The sequence below is a fragment of the Pleurodeles waltl genome, chromosome 6 (assembly GCF_031143425.1).
Source record: "Pleurodeles waltl isolate 20211129_DDA chromosome 6, aPleWal1.hap1.20221129, whole genome shotgun sequence".
Classification (NCBI taxonomy): Eukaryota; Metazoa; Chordata; class Amphibia; order Caudata; family Salamandridae; genus Pleurodeles; species Pleurodeles waltl.
Genome location: NC_090445.1, coordinates 43,302,863 through 43,323,263, shown reverse-complemented (window position 1 = coordinate 43,323,263; position 20,401 = coordinate 43,302,863). Strand labels below are relative to the sequence as shown.

Below are 20,401 nucleotides of genomic sequence, written 5' to 3'. Positions count from 1 at the left end.
TTGTGGGGGAGGAATTCACAGTACTATGGAAAAGCTATGACAGTAACTTCTTTCTATCAGGACTCACAATTCTAAGCGATACAAATGCATAAATGCAAAATGCATGTGTGATAAGTGCTTGCTAACTTTTTTTCTCTACATGGAAAATATTTTGTGGATGTTCAGGGCTCTCTTCGTCTTGTCAAGCCACCATTTCTGACTACCTGTACACCCCGTTGTCAGGGCATGCACAGCGGGGAGGCAGGTCAGACCTCTCTCACAGCTCTGGCTCTACATGCACTCAAGTGCAACAATTCTTAATACAAATCTCCACATTAGGCATGCCTGAGATCTGAAGCCGCCTTCTATTTTCCTGAAACATTCTGAACATTTATACGCATGTCAATGGGTACACAGGAGGAGGTCTGACACATGTAACCGCCAGACAATCAGAACCTATGTAAACATAAACTCAGACAGAAATCTGTGTCTACTTAATACTTGGCCAATACTGACCTGGCTTTGAGACTGGCAGCATCTGACATTTATATCCCATATGTCCCATAACTGCACTCCATATTGACTCAGCTTGGGAATAAAAGGTGGATATCTTACAATATGATACTGAGTGACTGGCAGACCTGAAGAGTAACGACATGTGCTACTACCTGTCTTTGCATGCATATGTCGGTGAGGCTTGACATACTGACGAGTCTCGCTTACCCCTGTTATCACAGATAGCTGTGGTTCCACTCCACTTTCCATTGGCCATGCAGGTCCTCTCGACGGAGCCTCTCAGGCTATAGCCATCATAGCATTCGAAGGTCAGGGTGGTGTTAATACGGTAGCTCTTTGGTCGTGGGAAAAAATAACCATACTCAAATATTATAGGTTTTGGGCACACGATTTCTGGAAAACAAAATTGTAAGTTTAAAAAAAAGATATTTATAAAATTTGCTTTTTATATGTCCACGTCCATTTTTAGTCTGGTTTAGAAAAAGTCACTCCAAAACTGCTAGGCCCTAGAAATAGGTCAGAGCTGCTCTAAACAGAAAGTATTACTCATTTAGATGCAAGTCATTTTGTGACTTTCCCTGGAAGTAAATCTTCTGTGACCCACCATATCAGCCATGCAGAAACCAGCTTCTAGATGCAGAACTGAATAGATAGATTGACTTAAATATGGCCTGAGACAACAAGACTGTCTCAAGGAGTTGTTCTTAGGATTAACACTCCTATGACAAGCACCACAATATTCTGCCAACAGTGAACAGCATAGAAGAGAGGACCTTTGCTTAGGGAGATTTAGGGAGATTCAGAGAAGCCATTTAGCCTTCACTGGAAATCACTACTGAGGTTTGCACTAATCCCTGTTTGCTGCAAAATGCAAAGTGAAGGCTTATCTACTAAAACCAGACTAAAGAAAGGTCGTCCAAGCTTTGGTCCTGTGACATCTCGACAGAGACAACACCCTGCCAGAGAGTCTTCTATAATGTAGCATCCCTCATCAGACATCAGAATGGCACTCTCCCCCTCAGAGAGCTCCACTGGCTCCCTCCACCAGCCCACTTTACATTCAAGACGGTCAGTCAACTACAACATCCAATAAGAATTGGCATTCAAGAACAATCCTGGCAGTTCGCACAGCACCAGTATTATCAGATTGCAGTGCTGAGTGTATAATACTGTGGTACAGAATATTGCGGGACAAAATACTGAGAGGTAAATGCAAAATCTAGATTTACTATTCGTTAGTCAACATCTACAAACCTTGAAGAGCTATGTATTGCATAGGTACACATATGTGGAGTTAGTTATAGAAACTCCAGACTTAAAAACCTGTTGTTATTTTATTGTTGGTACTGAGTCCTTGATAGTTTGCCCCATCGGTGTTGTGGTTTCGATATGCAGGGTGCGCACCTCATCACCAGCTGAAGCAGCCTGGCTCACGACCAGAAAGTGCAGGAAGGTGAAGTGCAGGTGGAGAGTTACATCTAAATCAGTGGCAGAATTCAACCAGAACTGACAAATAAAGCTTTTTGAAGTCTGGGTCATATTAACATTATGGCTCTATTCTTTCAAAAGTCCTCACAGTACAGACACATAGATTTGCACCTGCCCCTCCAGGTTGGTAGTAAATATTAACCAGGATTACCTCTGCAGTAGGCCCTCCGAGTAATCATTTTGGTCCACTCTCCATTGCTTTCACATGTTCGGCTGAATACTGGAAACGGGTAGTAGTCTTGCTCGCAGGAGTACCACAGCACACTGCCTACATTCAAGCCATCGCTCAGGAGGATTGTGCCATTTCTTATGTCATCGGGCTCAGCACAGCGGACGGTGCTGGTAGCACTCTCAGCATGGTCGACTATTAGAAGAGTCAAGAAGAGGTGGATGAAACCAGGCTTCCTCCCATATCCAAACACTATTGCCCTGTCCCATACAAGAACTTCCCACACTACTGTGAGAGCGTAGTTTTATAACATATAATGATATAAGTTGTGAATTAATACATAATAATAATGCTGCATTGCAAATATTAAAATGTGTTATTACTAAACGTGTGCTCAAAATATGCCCACGGGAAGTGGCCACCAATCTATACGATGACTAATGAAATGTACTAATAATGATATTCAATGTACTAAACAGATGTATTTGAACTAGTATTAAGACTTATATATGTAGAATTTGCTAATAAAACACAAAGCCTTAGTTAGCATGAGTCGAGGCCTGGCTGCCTGGTTTTCATATTAAATGTGTTTTTTCCTCTCATCGTGCAGTGTGCTGACTTGCTGAAGGACATGAACTCATAATCTTGCAAAGCTAAAGGATGTATGTAACTGTAGTGGATCCGTTCTCATGAAATTCGACTTGTTTGTAGAAACATTTTGGTTAGTTGCAACACTGTAAACCGTTTGCAGGTACAAGGTCGCCTGAACCGGTATGGATAATGGAACCACTGACTAAAGATGCCAAAGGACCACGAGGGTATGAAATCATACCGGACATTCTGCTCAATGAAGACGTCAATTAACATAACCAATAAACTACGTGAGAACTGTTATGGGCTGACAACATTCGATAGACTAGCTGCTAATTACTGGACAGAGATAATAGGGTGTTAAATTGAACCAATGAAAATTTAGGGGATTTTACCACAGAATAGGGATAAAACCCTTTGAGACAAGAGGGGGGGTTAGGGAGTTCCTGCCGGAGATGATGCTATTGCCCCGTATCTATGTCACTTTGCCTGAGACTTTGATGACTTATTCCTAAGTAATTTTTCTTACTTTGCCCGTTTATGCTCTTCCTCCATAAGAGGAGAGTGTTCTCCCTTCCCTGTTATTGCCGAACTTTGCTGATGACGAACCATCTGATGTCCTGCGGACGAAGACTGATTCTGTGAGCTGACCCAATACGGAGGGTAACTATATTATGATGAATTGTGATTGTCTGTTTGCCTTTCCTCTCTAGGTACCAACTGCTTCTTTTGACAGAGACCATAGATAGATGTTTTTTACAAATTGGTGTTACTAAATTGTTTTGCATGAAGCCCAACATGCCAATGCTAATTCGAGGTTAGGTGAGGGGTCCACAAACTGACGCAAATAGACAAATGACTGACGTAATGCTGTGTTGAACAACGTGTTATTAATACTCTGCTGAAATTAATCCTTGTTGACGGCGAGTTATGTTCTCATGTTTATGATTCTGGCTTTGTTGAAATCTTATTCGAGTTATCACATTATGACAATGCTGTTGTGTTTTGTGGTTTTAAGACTAATAAACTTGGTGGTAGAATTGTAAACAATAGGGAATAAAATTCGCAAAATTATACTAAACTTGTGTGGTTATTCATGACTGAAGACTCATGGTGGTTTCTGCATCTTATTAATGACATTATTGACTTGCTGATTATTATGTTGGTTGGCTATCTTGTCCTAAGGTGTCTCCAATCAGGATCAAAAGATTAATTGGCCTAAGAAGAGTCCCAGAGTAAACATAATATTAGATTGGGACGCGTTTACACTACCCTCCCCATCTTTTGGCCTTCGAGTAAAGAAAAGCATTTTGCTTTTACTGGCGGCCAATCATGATCCCAGCGGATTGCATTCCCTACCTTTTGCTTAGCCTGGAACCTGCATTATGAAGTGCTACCATGGTTTTTTTTCCATTTTTTTTATTATTGTTTTACAAATTCAACAATATGCTGGATTCAGGAGAGATATCACAATGCTACTACTGATTTAAGTCATTTACTTAAATCTTATTCCTTATTCTAATGACTAGTGGTCATAGTCACTAGTTACCACTGTTATCGCTTCCTATATATATATTTCTCAAGTAAATTATTCTTGTTTCAGAAATATCAATTGTAGCAAATGGTTTTGCCTTTTTAATCCCATGCAGTTTTCGCGTCTGACTACCTGGTTTTTGGAGTTTTATTGTAGGTGAGCCTCACCATCTGAATTTCACGCACAGTGAATTTACAGTAAAATGGACTGAAAGTGGTAACCGCCAGTGATCCCCTTTTAAGATAAGGCTGATACTGCGCAGCTAGGGTAAGAGGCTGTGGATGAGTAATGCATGAACACGGGAGCACATGCGTGTGCAAACGTGTGCAGGCTGCTGAGGGAAGACTACTGCCTTGCACAGCCTGGTATCTGCAAACAGGTAGCCTGTTGCAGATGTGAATGTGAGAGGGTATTCATAGTGTAGGTCTTTAGTGCTTATGAAAACCTGTGATGCTTAAGTGAATGACACATTATAGGCGAAATATGTGTGAAAGTACAGTTTCATGCTACTTAGGCCTACAAAGTCGAGTAAGGTGTTAGTCTAAGGATAAACATGCATCCCAAGTGTAGATTTACAGTTCCTTTCATACTGGCTGCAATCCTTATTAATTTAGCTCATAATCAGGTTCCAAATGTTTGCCACCCTGCATCCCTCCTGGGGCAAGTTTATTACCCTGCTGGCCAGCAGGATGATTAAAGCCCTCCCCCAAAGTCCCCCCCCCAACACGCACGCACACAATACAGGGTCATTAACAGTGCTTGATCCAGATCCTGGAAAAAGAAGGGGTGGGGAAGAAATATGCATCTGCTAATTAACTCCTCATACTGCCCCTTGGCTGGGAAAGCCCAAACCCTCAGATTCAAAGGAGGCGGACAAAATCTCTGGAGCCCAACACAGGAGGGGCACTCGTTTGAGGTTTTAGTCGGAAGGGATCAGGTAGTTTTGTCAGCTGGAGGCAGAGCTGAGGCTCACAAGGAAGCCATTTACACCGACAACTTGAAGTCACTAAGTTGGAATTTTCTACAATACTGTGAAGGAGGGTTGGGACGGGGTAGAATGATGATATGGTACCCTTGGACTGGCTTCTAGAACTTTCCACCCCCACTTTAAAAACCTGGCACAAGAGACAGACTTTTGAGAAGACACTTGACCTGGGAGCGACAACAGCGAAATAATGCCCAGATGGAAGGAGAAACTAACCACCTGATGACACTGCAAGGTTGGACTGAAGGACATTTACTCCAGCTGACCCCCTGGACTAGGATGTTCCTATGCAGGGTCAGTGTGCTGCCCACTTATGCCCCCTGAGAAACGGTTGCTGGTGGACCCTGCACGGTTCCCTTGGGACCTCTGTGGATTGGCCCTTGACTCTGCTAACACACAGGTGCCTGTCAAGAAACCAGGCGAGTGCTGCAGGGATGGCATTCTGCTGCAAAGGGGCAGTGGAAGACAGATCAGAAGCAGGAGAGAGCACAAGGTTGGAGGCCAGGTAGAGGACAGGTCAGGCACAGGGAGCAGTAAAAATCAAGTAACGTCCCCGTGGATGCCAGGATGCCTGAAGAAAATGATCTTGGTGGGTAGAGCTGGTCACCAGGAGCAACGTGAGCTCAAAAACATGCACCCTAAGGGGCAAGAGAAAACAAATGATTAATCCTAGTCCCCTTAAGAGACTGGGCAGAGAACAACACACATAGCATTTCACAAAGAAATTGGAAAATTACCCCAGGGAGAGCTAAACCCCCAGGGGTTGACAAAGCTTATTTTAGAATTTTCCATTGTGGAGAGAGCGTGCATGAGGCCCCCTCTGAGGACCAACCTTGGCCCCAGGAACACAATGAGGCAAGGGAGCGGGGAGTCTCCTCCAGGAGAGAATAAAGTTGCTCCTGCCTGTAAGCTGGAGGTGAAAAGAGCATGCTGGCTTATGCCCAAGACGGGAGCAGAGGAGAGTGTTACTGGCTCCCGTGCCAGTCTAGGAAGGCATACAGGGAGGCAGCAGAGGCCACATTGGCGCTCCCCCTGTAGGCGCAACAAAGGTGACAACATCAGGGTGCCTAGTGGGCATGGGCACCCAGTATCTATAGCAACAGGATGGCAACACAAGGCCACATTTGGAAAGGAAACACAGCGCAAACGCTGCTAATATAGGCAGGGAGGGAGAGCCATTAAAGTCCCTGGTAGGGCCTTAAATTTACGTTTGGTATTTTATGGTGCAGCAGGAAAGGCAGCGGCACCACCAACATTATTAGTGTGTTGGGGTGACTGCAGGGAGAGGAGCAGCCCCCCTCTACCCCAGCTGTCCAGGTCACCCTAAGTCTCCCAGGCATTGGATACCTGGCATGGGGAGGCTGTTGTACAGTTTTGCAAGCTCTACTAGAGCGTGTGCTCTTGCACTTGGCCTTGGAAGTACAGGGACTCCTGTTGGTTGATCTTAAAGCTACAGTACCAGCATAGCAAAAGTAAAAGAAAGACCCTGATATATATGTTATCCAATTCAATGCTTCAGCAATAATGTTGGTGGTTGACAATGTAAGGTCTTACAACATAATGAATGTTATTGAAGGTTTGTACCACCCCCATTGATTTAAACAATAATTATAAAATGTGGGTGCATTTACTGATATAAGACACCCTCACAAGACCAGTAGCCTTCCCTGTTTAAGAGTATGTCACTCAACAGAGAAGGGAACTAAGGCCAACAATTAATTTACCTCTCTATCCCTAATCTGTAGGACTACCCAAGGTGTTTTTAAAAGGACCCTCATCTACTACGGTTACTAGTGGCATGCTTCACCATAGAGCCATCATTCAGACACCTTTGGTTTCTGGAAGGGATCAACCTTGACCAACCTTGAAATTCAAGGGAGCTTTGTTATTTCTAAGGACTCCAGAGGTAACATTGTCTATGGTACCCTAATACTAATTTCTTAGAAGGGCCCTCTGACAATGTTAAAAAACAGATGACAACGGTATTTGAGAGCGTTACTATCTCCAGCGTCAACAGGTCAACATGTTTCAGCCAATGAACTTTGTCTCAAAGGGTCTTTTGGCTTTCTTTAGGACCACAGATGGATCTCGAGGTTAAATATATCGCTTCATTAATTGTGGGTGTTCTTTATGTTGCTCAAGCGATTCACTCATTCAGGTGTGCCACACATGCAAACCCACCAGTCAAAATCTTCAGTAAGGTATTGGCATAATACGCTTGTCATGCCTCATGAGGTAATAAAGGCGGGCGGACCTTACTGGCACACTTTCTTCGAAGGTCAACACCCATTTTTCTCCTATTAGGCTCCTCTGAACCTCCCATCTCCCAAAATGACAATTGCTTTTATTGTGATATTGTATCTAATGTAGGTGGGGGTATTGTGGTTCTAGGGTTCAGGATGTGCTGGGGTATAACATGAAACAAGGGTGTCACCAAAGGTACTTCCATCTACCTGACTGACCATATTTGTAGTAGAATGCATATTGTTTAGTAGTATGTGTGTAATAAAATTACATTTCCTTTTCATAAGAAAAAAAGAGCTGGCTGGACAATAATTTATTGAGTGTTGTTGCATATCAGCATGCTGGGGTTACTAACCCACACCACCTTACCTGAATAGACCTTAGATCACTCTGCTTTACTACCCTGAGAAAGTCAAGTGCTACCATAGGATACTGGGGGCCATATGTACGAACACATTTTCCCATTGACACAGAATGGGGAAAACCCTTTGCTATATCTGGCCCTGGGTTCCCAGTAAAAAGAAACTTGTAGCCTTACTACTTGTGAAGTGCTCACATCCTTCGCAACTGAACACCAAATTCTTTACATCAATCTTCTCTTGAGGGGTGTCTAAAGCTGTCTGGTGAAACTTTGACGCATCCTCCTCTGATCCAACTACTGAGTTTATCATGTCAGTCCATGCAGCTAGGTATTCTGTGACCTTTTTGTCTGTCCTGACCATAATTACCTCTGCTAATATCCATTGTAATAGATCCCTCTCCCAAGTTTCCTCTACAAGGCCTCTGAGGGTGGAGACAGTGAATATCTATGTGCTGCTTTGCTAGTAGTTGCTCCAATAATGCACATTTAGGATGGATTCCTGCTTGTTTAGCTCTTGGTTTGATACCTACAAGGCAGCGTTTGATTGTCATGTCAATGTTAACTTTTTTTTTGTAATTCTTTTTATTAAACCGTTGCTCAGTACAATGCATTAAAAACAAATACATTCACCGGATATACCTTGGTCAGAAGTGATAGTTTGTAGAAGTGAAGTCATGTCCGTATGGAAGACCAAATCATGGAACAGAAACTCTATTAAAATCATACATATTGACCACTAAGAGGTCTCAGGAAACCCCAATGAAGAATCCCACCTGCCCCGATCTAACCCCCCGCCATGCCCAGGATCCCCCTCACAATCCTCTATAAGCACCCCAGTGTGACCATATCTTGTCAAATGTTCACGGGCACCCCAAAGCGCAGAGCCGATCTAGTTGTGTATAGAGGTTCTTTCTAAGGAACTCTGCAGAGTTTCTTGTCACATAAATTCACAAATAGGGAAATCCCTCGCTAGTCACCAGGGCCACACACCTTTTCGGTGGGGACATTTCTTTGCTGGTTAAAGGAAAGACTCAGGATTTCTCCCAATTTATCTGATAACCAGGGTAAGTTCCAAAAAGATGGAAAATATGCAACAATCTATCTATGGAGCAGCAAGGTTTTGTGTCATAGAGGAGGATATCGCCGGCATACAGAGATATCCGGGCCTCCCACCAACCCCCTTCGGGTATACCCCACACAAGGGGGGTCTTAGCGCTCCCAGGTGGCCAATGGCTCCACTGCAAGGGCAAACAGCCAAGGCAATAGAGGACAGCACTGTCTAGTGCCTCTGTGGAGCGTAAAGGAACAGGACATCACCCCATTAACTCTGACCCTGCCAGTGGGCAATTATATATTAGTTGAACCGAAGCACAAAACCGGGGGCCAAAGCCCAATCTGGCAAGAACTGCATTTAGGTAAGGCCATTCAATACTGTCAAAGGCCATCCTGGCATTGAGCAAGAGTACTGCTGCCTCCTCAGCGCCTGCGGCCCCTGTCGCGTGAATGATCCCATACAGGCATCCAAATTTAATCGAATATTTTTGTGTGGCATGAAGCCAGTTTGATCCCAATGTATCAGCTTGGCCATGTGGGGTCGCAGACTGTTCACCAGAATCTTTGCTAATACCTTAGCCTTCAGATTCAATAGTGATATGGGTCGGTATGAACTGCAGGACGTTGGGGATTTGCCCTCTTTTTGTAGGACCACTATGGTAGCCAGCCGTTGATTTGATGGAAGAATCCCCTCTACCCTAGCTGCTTGGAACATTGCCAACATGTGAGGTACCACCGTGTCCAACATGCATTTGAAAAGCTCCACCGGAAGCCCATTAGAGCTTACTGCTTTCCCGAATGGAATTTCACCCAAGGCTGTTTGTACTTCTTCCACTGTCAGATCCTGATCTAGCTGCCCCTAATCGACTTCAGACAGTTCTACCAGCAGGAGGTCCCGCAGGAGCTCAATGCAGTCCGCGTGCGTATTGGTCGTCTGTGAGGAATATATGCGTTATTAGTAGGTGGCAAAGGCCCCGGTTATTGCATCGCTCACCGAATGTCGTGCACCCTCCTCATCCCATATCTCTGCAACCCAGTTCCTGCTTCTATCCGTTCTTTCTAGCCATGTCAACAACTTGTTTGCTTTGTCCCCAACTTCACATATACACCTTTGTGTAGCCAGCTAGTGGGCCCATGCCTTATTGGTCACTAAGTCTTAACTTTTGTTTTTGCCTTCAGCCAAGTAGCTGCTTATTGACAATATTCAACTATATTGCTGCAAGTTTATATCATATGTATAAAGTTGGCCTCTCATTCCCTGGGTATATCCTTTTCAGTTTTAAGGGAGTCAGGTACGTATAGTGCAGGAAGATAAATTATATAATTTAAATCTTGCATTACTAGATGCCTCCCAGTCTTGAGTGTTTTCTCTCATTCTTTTTCTGTTAGTGGTGCCTCTAAATTCACATCCTATAGCTGATGTGCTCTCAGTGAGACTTTCTTTTTTCAAGGATATGTGAGATGAGTATTCAACCTTGTCCTATCTCTAACAGAACCACCAGGGTTGGTTGCTAAGGCAGTTGGGATATCGTGATCTCCAACTCAGAACTAGCTTGCCGTCTGGATAGTTTTGTGTACTGGAAGAACTGCTGTGGTTTCACTCTGAGCACACCTTGTGCAGCTACAAAGGAAATGAACTCTTCTCTCATGTACAAATATCATGGTGTTCGCCATCCCTTTACCAGGATAGTGATATATCTTGACTTATGTGTTTGAAAGGTTTAGCCATGTGATCTCCAAAGATCTGGAAAAGAGGGGTGTCTCAGGACTCTCTTAACAGTAGTCTCTCATATGAAAGGCTGTCTTGCTTACAATATATAGGTACTATAGGAGTATATTCTCACATCTCAGGAGAGTTGGTAGGGATTGTTCACCCAGGGACCAGCTGGCCAATCTTTTCACCTTGCTATCTGCCTTCTCACACCATTTTGCAGGATGGTGCAGTTGTGCTGCATTATAATACAGTTCCAGATCTGGCAAGCCAAGGCTGCCCTCCCCTATATCCATAATTAGGATAGCCAATACCCAGATCCTACTCCTTCCTACTCCTACCAATGAGATCAGCTGACTGTCCAGTTCCTTAAAAGTGGATAGTAAGATAGGAACATTGTATTTTATAAGATATATAGCTAACAGGGGAAAACGCTGTCTTACAAACTGGAATTCTGCCCAATACGAACAGAGTGAGTGTATTCAATAACCGCATGGAAGCCCTGAAATCCCGAAGCACCCTTTCCATATTGAAAGTGTACTGCTTTTCAGCACTGTGTCCTAACTGCATGCCCAGATATCTAACCATGTCTAAACATGTCTATTTTGCCATTGTAAATGTATTCTTGGAAGATCCTTGTGGGCCATTCACGACACCCTCCCTAATAGGAATTTTACAGTCTTGTTCCTGGTAATGCATAATCTGGGGCTTCTGCTGAAACTTACAAATTCCTTTAACAACATAGGTAACCATCTCTGAAGTTGGCTAAGGTATACCAGAGTATCAGAGACATACACTGATATTGAATGTACTGTGTCACCCACCCTTCTCTTCCAGCGGATCCTCATCAATAGTCATAATCACTGAATAATTCCCGTCTATCTGCGGGGACCCGGAAGCACATAATATATATAATGTATATATGTATAGTAGAAAAAATGGAGGCAGTATTTTATATATATATATATATATATATATATATATATATATATATATATATGTATATATATATATATATATATATATATACATATACATGTATTTACCCATATCTATGCAGCCTATATTTTTTGATAAGCAACTTTATTAGTTTTATATGATAACATGGAACCCAACAGGTCACAATTGCGCTCTGCGGACTGAGCACTGCACAAGTCTAAAGCATATAACAGAAGCATACCGTCAATAACCGCTGTTGTACTCAAGGACAAGGCACACAACATCCCTACATCAAAGACCCATCTGCGGCTCCATCTCCCCAGGACCCCATTCACTTCCCCCACACCCTCTTGTGTTTAGTGGGGCAGCCCCTCGCTTCATAAACAAGTTTTTCCTGTTGGGTGCACCAGTCAACCCCTCAGCGCCACTTCGCCATCGCAGGAGCTGTCTCCGCTTTCCAATTTGCTGCAATGTCCCTCTTAGCCACTAAACAGGCCATTCCTAAAAAGGCCCCATCCGCTGTGCTGGATCCCACCCCCTCAAGAACTCCCAGTAAGATTGGCAACGGGGCGGGCTTGATCTCCTCCTGCAGGACTCTAGAAAGCTCTGTCACCACTGCTAGCCAGCACCGTGGACAATCAGCCTGGGGCCAGAGGCCCGCTCTATGTAACCTGTCGGGAGTGAGGTATACCGTGTGCAGAAAGCAGGTTTGTACCACACGGAGACAAGAGGTAATGGTCAGCGTTCTCGGGCCATCAAGGCGTCCCTCCAGTCCTCATCTTCCATCGGAACCACCCACTGTTCCCACTGCTCTCGAAGCTTATCAAGTGTCTGCGCTGTGTTAGTGACCAAAGTGCAGTATATATGTGACACCCCCCCCACTACCCAGGTGTCCCATCAGTGTCTTGGCCTCAATAGGGCTAAACTCAGGGAGAACTATCCACGCTTGAACATGCCCCTTGGAGTGCATGGCGGTGTTGCAGATATTTGTGGAACTGGGTCCGAGCGAAAACTGCTGTTGGAGTTCCTGGAAGGACCGCATGTGTGAACCCACCCAGATGTCACCGAGCAGCGATATGCCAATGGGGTCCCATTTGTGAAACCCCTCAAGTGCCGAGACCTCTCCCAGCCATGATGCCTGCCACAGTGGAGTCTGTGGAGTGAGACGGCGCCACCCCCCGACACCCGCTGCGCAGCTCTCCACCCCACCAGCACCACCCTCGTCACCTCCGGGATTTTTGAGCGGCAGAGGGTCACCTACAGCATCCCAAACAAACCGAGAAAGCCCATCATCAAGAGTTCTACCTGGTAGGTGGAATCCGACCAACCCCCCCCAACCACTCATTGACCACCAGCAGGTGCATCGCAAGGTGATAAAGGTAGAGATCAGACATCCCCAGACCACCTTCATACACATCGCCCTGACAGAAGCGAAATGTCAGCCGGGGCGGGAGTTATGCCATAGGAACTGCCGCGAGATAGCCTCCATATCTTTAAACCATCACCTAGGGATGTGATAGGGGAAGTTCTGGAGTAGGTAAAGGAACCAGGGAAGCACTATCATTTTGTGTAGCGCTATCCGACCCAGGATATTGAGGGGCAAAGACCTCCATTTCTGGAGGTCCTCCCTGACTCTCTGGGCTAGTGTCTCGACATTAAGAGACCATGCCAGCTCAGGTAGCAATGCTATATGCACTCCCAGGTACCGGAAGCTATTGGAATGGCACTTTGCCAATCGTGGCAGTCCCTAGAGTGGCAGAGCAGAATCAACGGAGATTTACTAGGGTTAATTATCAAGCCCGACGCCTCCGCAAACAGCCCCAGTAGCTGCAGCACCCTAGGTCCACGGCTGGGCGGGTTGGCCAGGAACAAGAGTACATCGTCTGCATATAACGCGATGCGGTCCTCCCTCCCGGTACGCCATGACCAACCATCAATCAGGGGATCCTGCCGTATTAGTTTCGCGAGCAACTCCATCGCCAATGCAAATAGGAGCAGAGACAGGGGACATCCCTGGCGGGTTCCCCGGCGGATAGGAAATTGGTCCGACACTGCCCCATTTACCTGCACCCGGGCCATGGATTAGAGTAGAGGAGTCCCACCAGTGCTCAGAATCGTGGCCTGAACCCGGCCCTCAAAAGCACTCGCTGAAGGTAGGACCAGTCCACAGTGTCAAATGCCTTTTGAAAGTCCAAGAGAAGGAGCGCCAGAGGAGAGGTCAAGAGGGCCCGATTGGCCAGTGCCACATGCAGTCGCCTAATGCAATGCCTGGTACTTCTAGAAGGTATAAAACCGCATTGGTCTGGGTGGATCAGCGAGGACAACCCCCTCTTCAACCTAGTGGTCAACACCATGGAAAATATTGGGAGTTCAGTGTTGAAAAGTGATATGGGGCGGTACGCAGAGCAACTCCGCGAGGGGGGCTGGTCTTAGGAATCACCGCTATGGTAGCTTGGTCTAAACCCGGGGGGAAACCCCCGGCCTTCTCAGCCTCCTCGAACATGGCTAGCAGGTGGGGGGCTAGGGTGTCGTGAAACTTGGTGTAAAATTCTGCCGGGAAACCGTTGGGCCGGGCGTCTTACCTGCAGCCAGCTCAGATATAGCTGTCGCGACTTCCTCAAGGCCAATAGGCTCGTCGAGGTCCTGTCTTTCCACCGTGGAGATCCTTGGAAAGGACACCTCTTCCAACAAAGGGGCCTCACTCTCCACTTGGGGCCTAGGCTACTCTTCGTAGAGTTTTTGGTAGTAGGTGGTGAAACTCTGTGCTATTTTGTATGGTGTCCGGGAAATGACTACAGAGTAGTCACAGACCTCTGGAACAACTCTGCTTGCCATCGGTCTAGTTGCAAGCCAGTGTAACAGCTTTCCGTTTTCATCCCCCCACCTGTACACGCAAGCCGCTGAGGCTCGCCACATATGTTTCGCAATCTCAAGAGTAATGTGTCTAATCTCCTCCCTGACCGAGACTAACTGCTGTGTGACCGATGCATACACAGAACCGGTGAGATGGCCCTACAGGCGCACCGCCCTAGCCTCGAGCGCCGACACTTTTTGACTATGTGCGCGTTCCCGCACCCGAAGGAGCTGCCAGGCATGTCCCCCAAGGGTGGCCTTGCAGGCCGCCAAGACTGTACCCGGAGACGGCACAGACCCAAGATTAAAAGTACCCCTGGCTGCAGCACAGGCCTCAGACCGCGGCCCGCGGGGGCAGGGCACTTCTTGTTGTGTTCGCCGCAGCACGTGGCCGGAAGCGCCAGTCAGGACCGGCGATGCTTCACACCCAAGAAGCGCCGCAACAAACGCTGCGTGCCACTCCAGGCGGCCATCCTGGTCCCGCTGAGGGTCCGCTCCGCTCGGCGGGGCTCAGAGACAGGCCGCAGGCGAAGGCTCCATGCGACCCAACCCCAGGCCAGGCTCCGCCGCAAATCCAGGGGAAATCCGGGCCCCCTCGCTGTCTCATCTGATTCTCCTGGGCACTCTTAACGGGCACAGGGTCGGCCGGGCATAACGAGGCGGATGACGGAGGGGTCCGGAGCACTCTTGGAGTGTTACCACCATCTTGACGCCCATAGCCACGCCCCCCTATGCAGCCTATATTAAAGGCTACAAATGCCTAATTTACATTGGGTTTTCCTTAAATAAACCTCTCACCAGACTCAGGCATTTCTGTAAATCAGAAAAGAGAGAGCATAAAGTGCAAACACAAGGGAATACAAAGGCATTTTTAGCCAATGGGCTGCATTAAAAGCATAACAAGAGAATAATGGCACTGTGCCTTTACAACCTTCATAACCTACTGTATCTCATCATGCCCCAAAGGTGACAGGTGACAGTTAGGTCAGTCCATTTTATCGGGCTTCTTCAGTGAGGGTCCTGGAGCACCAAGCTCCCCAATTTCTGACTTTTTGTCAAGAAATTACAATATACAAATAATTTTTTTCTACTTCACTCAACGTTTTTTGTCATCTAGAGTGAAGAGAAATTATTTTCTGACTGTAAATTTTTCTGTCAAAAATGCCATCTCTTTTTGTCAAGTGCCTGTCACAAAATTCTCGAAAAGAACTTTAAAAGTTACAGAGAAGAAACGTCTTCATGGCCTTCAGGAGAGGTAAAAAACTACATCAGCAGGAGGACTGCCACCATTCTCCAATAAGACTATCTCTCTTCCCAAGGAAGTCTCCAGAGGCAGATCTACTGACAGACAATGGCGCCTCCTCCGTTTGGGCAGAGGAGCGTCATCACCCACTCCCGCCAGCTGCGGCAGCTGCAATTTTTTTTAAAGAAAACGATAATGAACTATGTTTATTATTGTTTTCTTTAAAAGGGGTGGGGCCACAGGGTGACGTGCTGAACACTCCCCCTTCACAGTGCATGTGTGTTTAGCCGGCTGCACTCATGTGCTGTAGGCTCTCTCCAGCCCAGCAACAAAGCTGCTGTGCTGGAAAGAGACTGCGCAGGCTCCCAGTCTGGCTGGGAGCGCCCTAGTTGGGCGCTCCCAGCCAATCCTGATGCTGCTCTGAGCAGCGTCAGGATTCGCACAGGGCAGGCTAGTATCCTGTGCCTGCAGAGGAGCGTCGAGGGACACAGGAGCAGCGGAGAAGGTAAGTGTATTATTTTTTATTCTATTTTATTAAATTTTATGTTTGTTCCCTCTCCCCCTCCCGCGTCTCTCCTCCCCGCCCCTTCTGCGGCCCTCAAGCCGCTACTGCTAACAGAAGAGAAAAACAGCGGACAAGAGCTACTTCAATACGTAGGAAAATACCTATCTGTTCCCCGTCAGAATCAATGTTGAAAGCACCCCCAACCACAATGCACTGCTCGCAGGCAAAACCCCCGACAGTTAGGTTACAGTTAGGTGAGTACTTTTTTACGGTGATAAGAACACAACCATGTATAAACTGCTGAATGAACAATTGGTGGGTTGCTTATGACTTGTATGAGAATTCCCCTGGAAGAGAACTAGGATTACAGGGGAGTAACTAATCCTTCTCTTCCAGCTGATCCTTCTTAATAGTCATAAGCAACGAATAGAGTAGCAAGCCCATCCCACACCCCTACGGATAAAGAAAGAGCAAGCAGAAGCAGCTGTCACCACCACCTAAGTAAGTTTCTTAAGGAGGCTTGCCCTCTTTGGCTGTCTCTCTTAATGTCTGAATCTAGACTGTAATGCCTTGTGAAAGTATGCACCGATCTCCAAGTAGCAGCTTTGCAAATTTTGAAGATGGGAACATTCTTTAGTAGGGCTGCTATTGCCGCCTTACCCTTTGTAGAGTGGGCTTTAGGCCTGGCTGGTAACTGTTTGTTGGCTAACTGGTAGGTGTACAGAAACTATCCATCTAGAAATGGTTTGTTTAGAGGAGTCGATGCCCGTCCTCATAGGGCCATCGTTCACAAACAGATGGTCAGACTGTCTGATGGGTTTTGTCTTATCCAAATAAAATGTTAGCACTCTCTTAAGATCTAAAGAATGTGACGCACTTTCTGCTTTTGTGGTTGGACTAGGAAATAACGTAGGGAGTGAAATTGTCCGATAAATGTGGAAATCAGACACCATCCTGGGAAGAAAACGCTGGTGAGTCCTCATCCCCATCCTGTTGTCATGGAACACCGTGTAAGGCTCTTTGACACAGTGAGACTGTATTTCGCTGACTCTGTGTGCCGAAGTAATGGCAACAAGAAAAGCAGTTTTCCAGGTAAGGTGCTGTAGGGATGCCTTATGTATAGTGAGGAGGATGGAGCACTGAGCTCTCCTATTTCTGACTTTTTGTCAAGAAATTGCTATATACAAATTCTTTTTTTCTACTTCACTCAATGTTTTTTGCCATCTGGAGTGAAGAGAAATTATTTTCGGACAGAAGACTGTAATTTTTTTTTGTCAAAAATGTCCCCTCTTTTTGTCAAGTGCCCTGCTTGTGGCAAAAAAGAAAGCACAGACTGACCCCCATTGAGTCTGCATCGTTTGTCTTCCTGAAACCCATCTGCCTGAGACTTGCCATCACTGTCTGAAATTCTCTAAAAGAACGTTAAAAGATAGAGAGAAGATACAACTTCATGGCCTCCAGGAGAGGGAAAAAAACTACGGGGGTCATTCCGACCCCGGCGGTCAAGGACCGCCGGGGCCGAGGATGCGGGAGCACCGCCAACAGGCTGGCGGTGCTCCTCAGGACATTCTGACCGCGGCAGTTCAGCGGCGGTCAGAACAGGAAAACCGGCGGTCTCCCGCCGGTTTTCCGCTGTCCTGCAGAATCCTCCATGGCGGCGCAGCTTGCTGCGCCGCCATGGGGATTCTGACACCCCATACCGCCATCCTGTTCCTGGCGGGTCGCCCGCCAGGAACAGGATGGCGGTATGGGGTGTTGTGGGGCCCCTGGGGGCCCCTGCAGTGCCCATGCCAACGCCATGGGCACTGCAGGGGCCCCCGTAAGAGGGCCCCACTTTGTATTTCAGTGTCTGCTTTGCAGACACTGAAATACGCGACGGGTGCCACTGCACCCGTCGCACATACCCACTCCGCCGGCTCCATTCGGAGCCGGCTTCCTCGTGGGGAGGGGTTTCCCGCTGGGCTGGCGGGCGGCCTTCTGGCGGTCGCCCGCCAGCCCAGCGGGAAAGCCAGAATGGCCTCCGCGGTCTTTCGACCGCGGAGCGGCCATGTGGCGGCTCCCTCCAGGCGGGTGCCGACCGCCGCCCGCGGGGGTCAGAATGACCCCCTACATCAGCAGGAGGACTGCCACGCTTCTCCAATAAGACTATGGCCCTCATTACAACATTGGCGGTATATACCTCCTATCGCCGTGGCGACGGCCGCCAAAAGACCGTCGCCCCGGCTATCACCCGTCAGCCAAATTATGACCGTAGCCGAAATTCTGTCAGAAGGATGGTGGAAATCCATCTGCGGCCATGCCGGCGGATGGCGGTAAGGTGGGGCTGCCAGTAGATCGCCGCAGACCGTATCATGACCCATGATACGGCCTGGCGGTGTTCTGCGGGTGGACGCTGCTGCTGGCAGCAGCCCCCCATCCTGTCTTCTGCCAGGGGACCCCCTCACAAAAGGTAACTCGGGTGCTCCAACAGGGAAGGGGGTGGGGTGGTGAGTGTATGTAGAGGGGTTGGGGTGTATGTCTGTGCGTGCGTGTATGCGGGTGTGAGATGCATGTTGTCCCTGTGTGCATGTATGGATATGTGAGTGCGTTAATGTTATGTTGTGTGCATGCGTGTGTACATGTATGTATGTCAGTGTGTGTGGATGTGTGTGTGAATGGATGTATGAATGCATGAATTAATGTGGGTATGAGTGTGTAAATGTGTGTGTTCGATGGTGCGTGAAGGTGCTTGTATGTCGTGGGGGGGCTGGAGTGGGAGGAGGGGCTGGAGGAGAAACCAGGTGAGGGGAAGGGGGGCGAGGAAGACCCCTATGAGTGACAGGGAAGGGATTCCCACGAAAACCATGGCAGTAGGCGGGGTCATAATCCCATGGGCGGGCTAGTGACAGCCGTCTGGCTGAAGACTGCAGTCTCCAGCCAGGCAGTCGTTACCGCCGTGGCGGACGGTGTAGTACATTGGTGGTACGGCTTGGGCCAAACCACCAATGACATATTAAGGGGAAAAGTACCACCAGCCTGTTGGCTGTACTTTTCTCCATTTTACTGCCGTCTGCCAGGGTTGTAATGAGGGCCAATCTCTCTTCCCAAGGAAATTTCCAGAGGCAGATCTACTGACAGAAGAGAAAAATGGCGAACAAGATCTACTTCAAGAGGTAGGAAAATACCTATCTGTTCCCCGTCGGCGTTGGATCAACGTCGAAAGTGCCCCGTACCACGAGGCTCTGCTCGCTGGCAAGACCACCATCGTTGACGAAACGACGGGAACCAATGGCAAGAGACTCCACACCTGCTAGGTCTCCTTCGATGGTGTCTCATTACCATAAGACAGTGAAGAACACTTCGTCGAGAGAAGGTCCTTTGTCACACCACCGTCGCTCGACATTGACACGTGTCTGTGGAGAAGTCTCCATCGACGGATCCCCACCGGTCGATGTTGAGGGAGGACCACCATGCAGAGACTCTGTCAACGGCCATCCACAGCCAGTCAAGACAGATTCCGACAACGAAGACTACGTCGACGTCGAGACATCCATCACACTTTGCGCCGACGGCAACCATGCACTGTTCGACGTTGAAACAGTCATCCTCTCTGTCAGTGGCATCCAGACACCAACCGATGTCGAAAGTCACATCTGGCAATCTCTGTCGATGACAACTCTGCACTTTTGGGCGTTACAACATTACTTACTGCCTAAGACTTCATCCAGGTGTGATTCGTCCACAAGGCCCCCATCGTCATCAGTACTTCCTAGCTCGATGTCGAGGCAACATTCACCCACTGCCAGGTCCACGTCCACACATCACTTGTCTCCTAGACTAGGGATATAGGGGCAACTTTCAACTACAATATCAAGAGCTTCCTCCCACTCATCTGCAATGAGACATTTATCTCCTATTCACCTTTCTCCAAGGTGGCTGGAAAATCTTTGCCGGGGTCCGATTCCACAAAGTCCGGACTTGCAATATTCACAAGTGTACTCCTCTACACGGTTTCCCCCGCACACACCATCTCCAACTTCACAAACTGAAGTCACTCAACTTCGTTCGCACATACTAGTCTGCCTAGGTCCCCATCAATATCCAGGTTACCTAGGGAGTCCAACACTCAGCAAAATACCAGGACACGGTCAAGGAGTAGGTCTAGACGCAGGACCAGAACAAGATCACCTACACCGGCTCAGAGGTCTTGACGTTCTAGGTCATGCCAGTGTGCACGCAGATCCCCTACCT

General features: G+C 47.4%; 1 protein-coding gene across 1 annotated transcript in view; it reads right to left on the bottom strand.

Annotated features, from left to right (window-relative positions):
- The window catches only part of LOC138299142 (complement C2-like), a 479,732-nt gene that overhangs the window by 347,022 nt on the left and 112,309 nt on the right, over positions 1–20,401 (bottom strand). Inside the window, exons 2-3 of the mRNA XM_069237201.1 lie at positions 2,135–2,347; positions 703–888 (exon numbers count right to left, since the gene is read on the bottom strand). Coding sequence (XP_069093302.1) covers positions 703–888; positions 2,135–2,347 — 399 coding nt within the window. The remainder of the gene's footprint in view (positions 1–702; positions 889–2,134; positions 2,348–20,401) is intronic.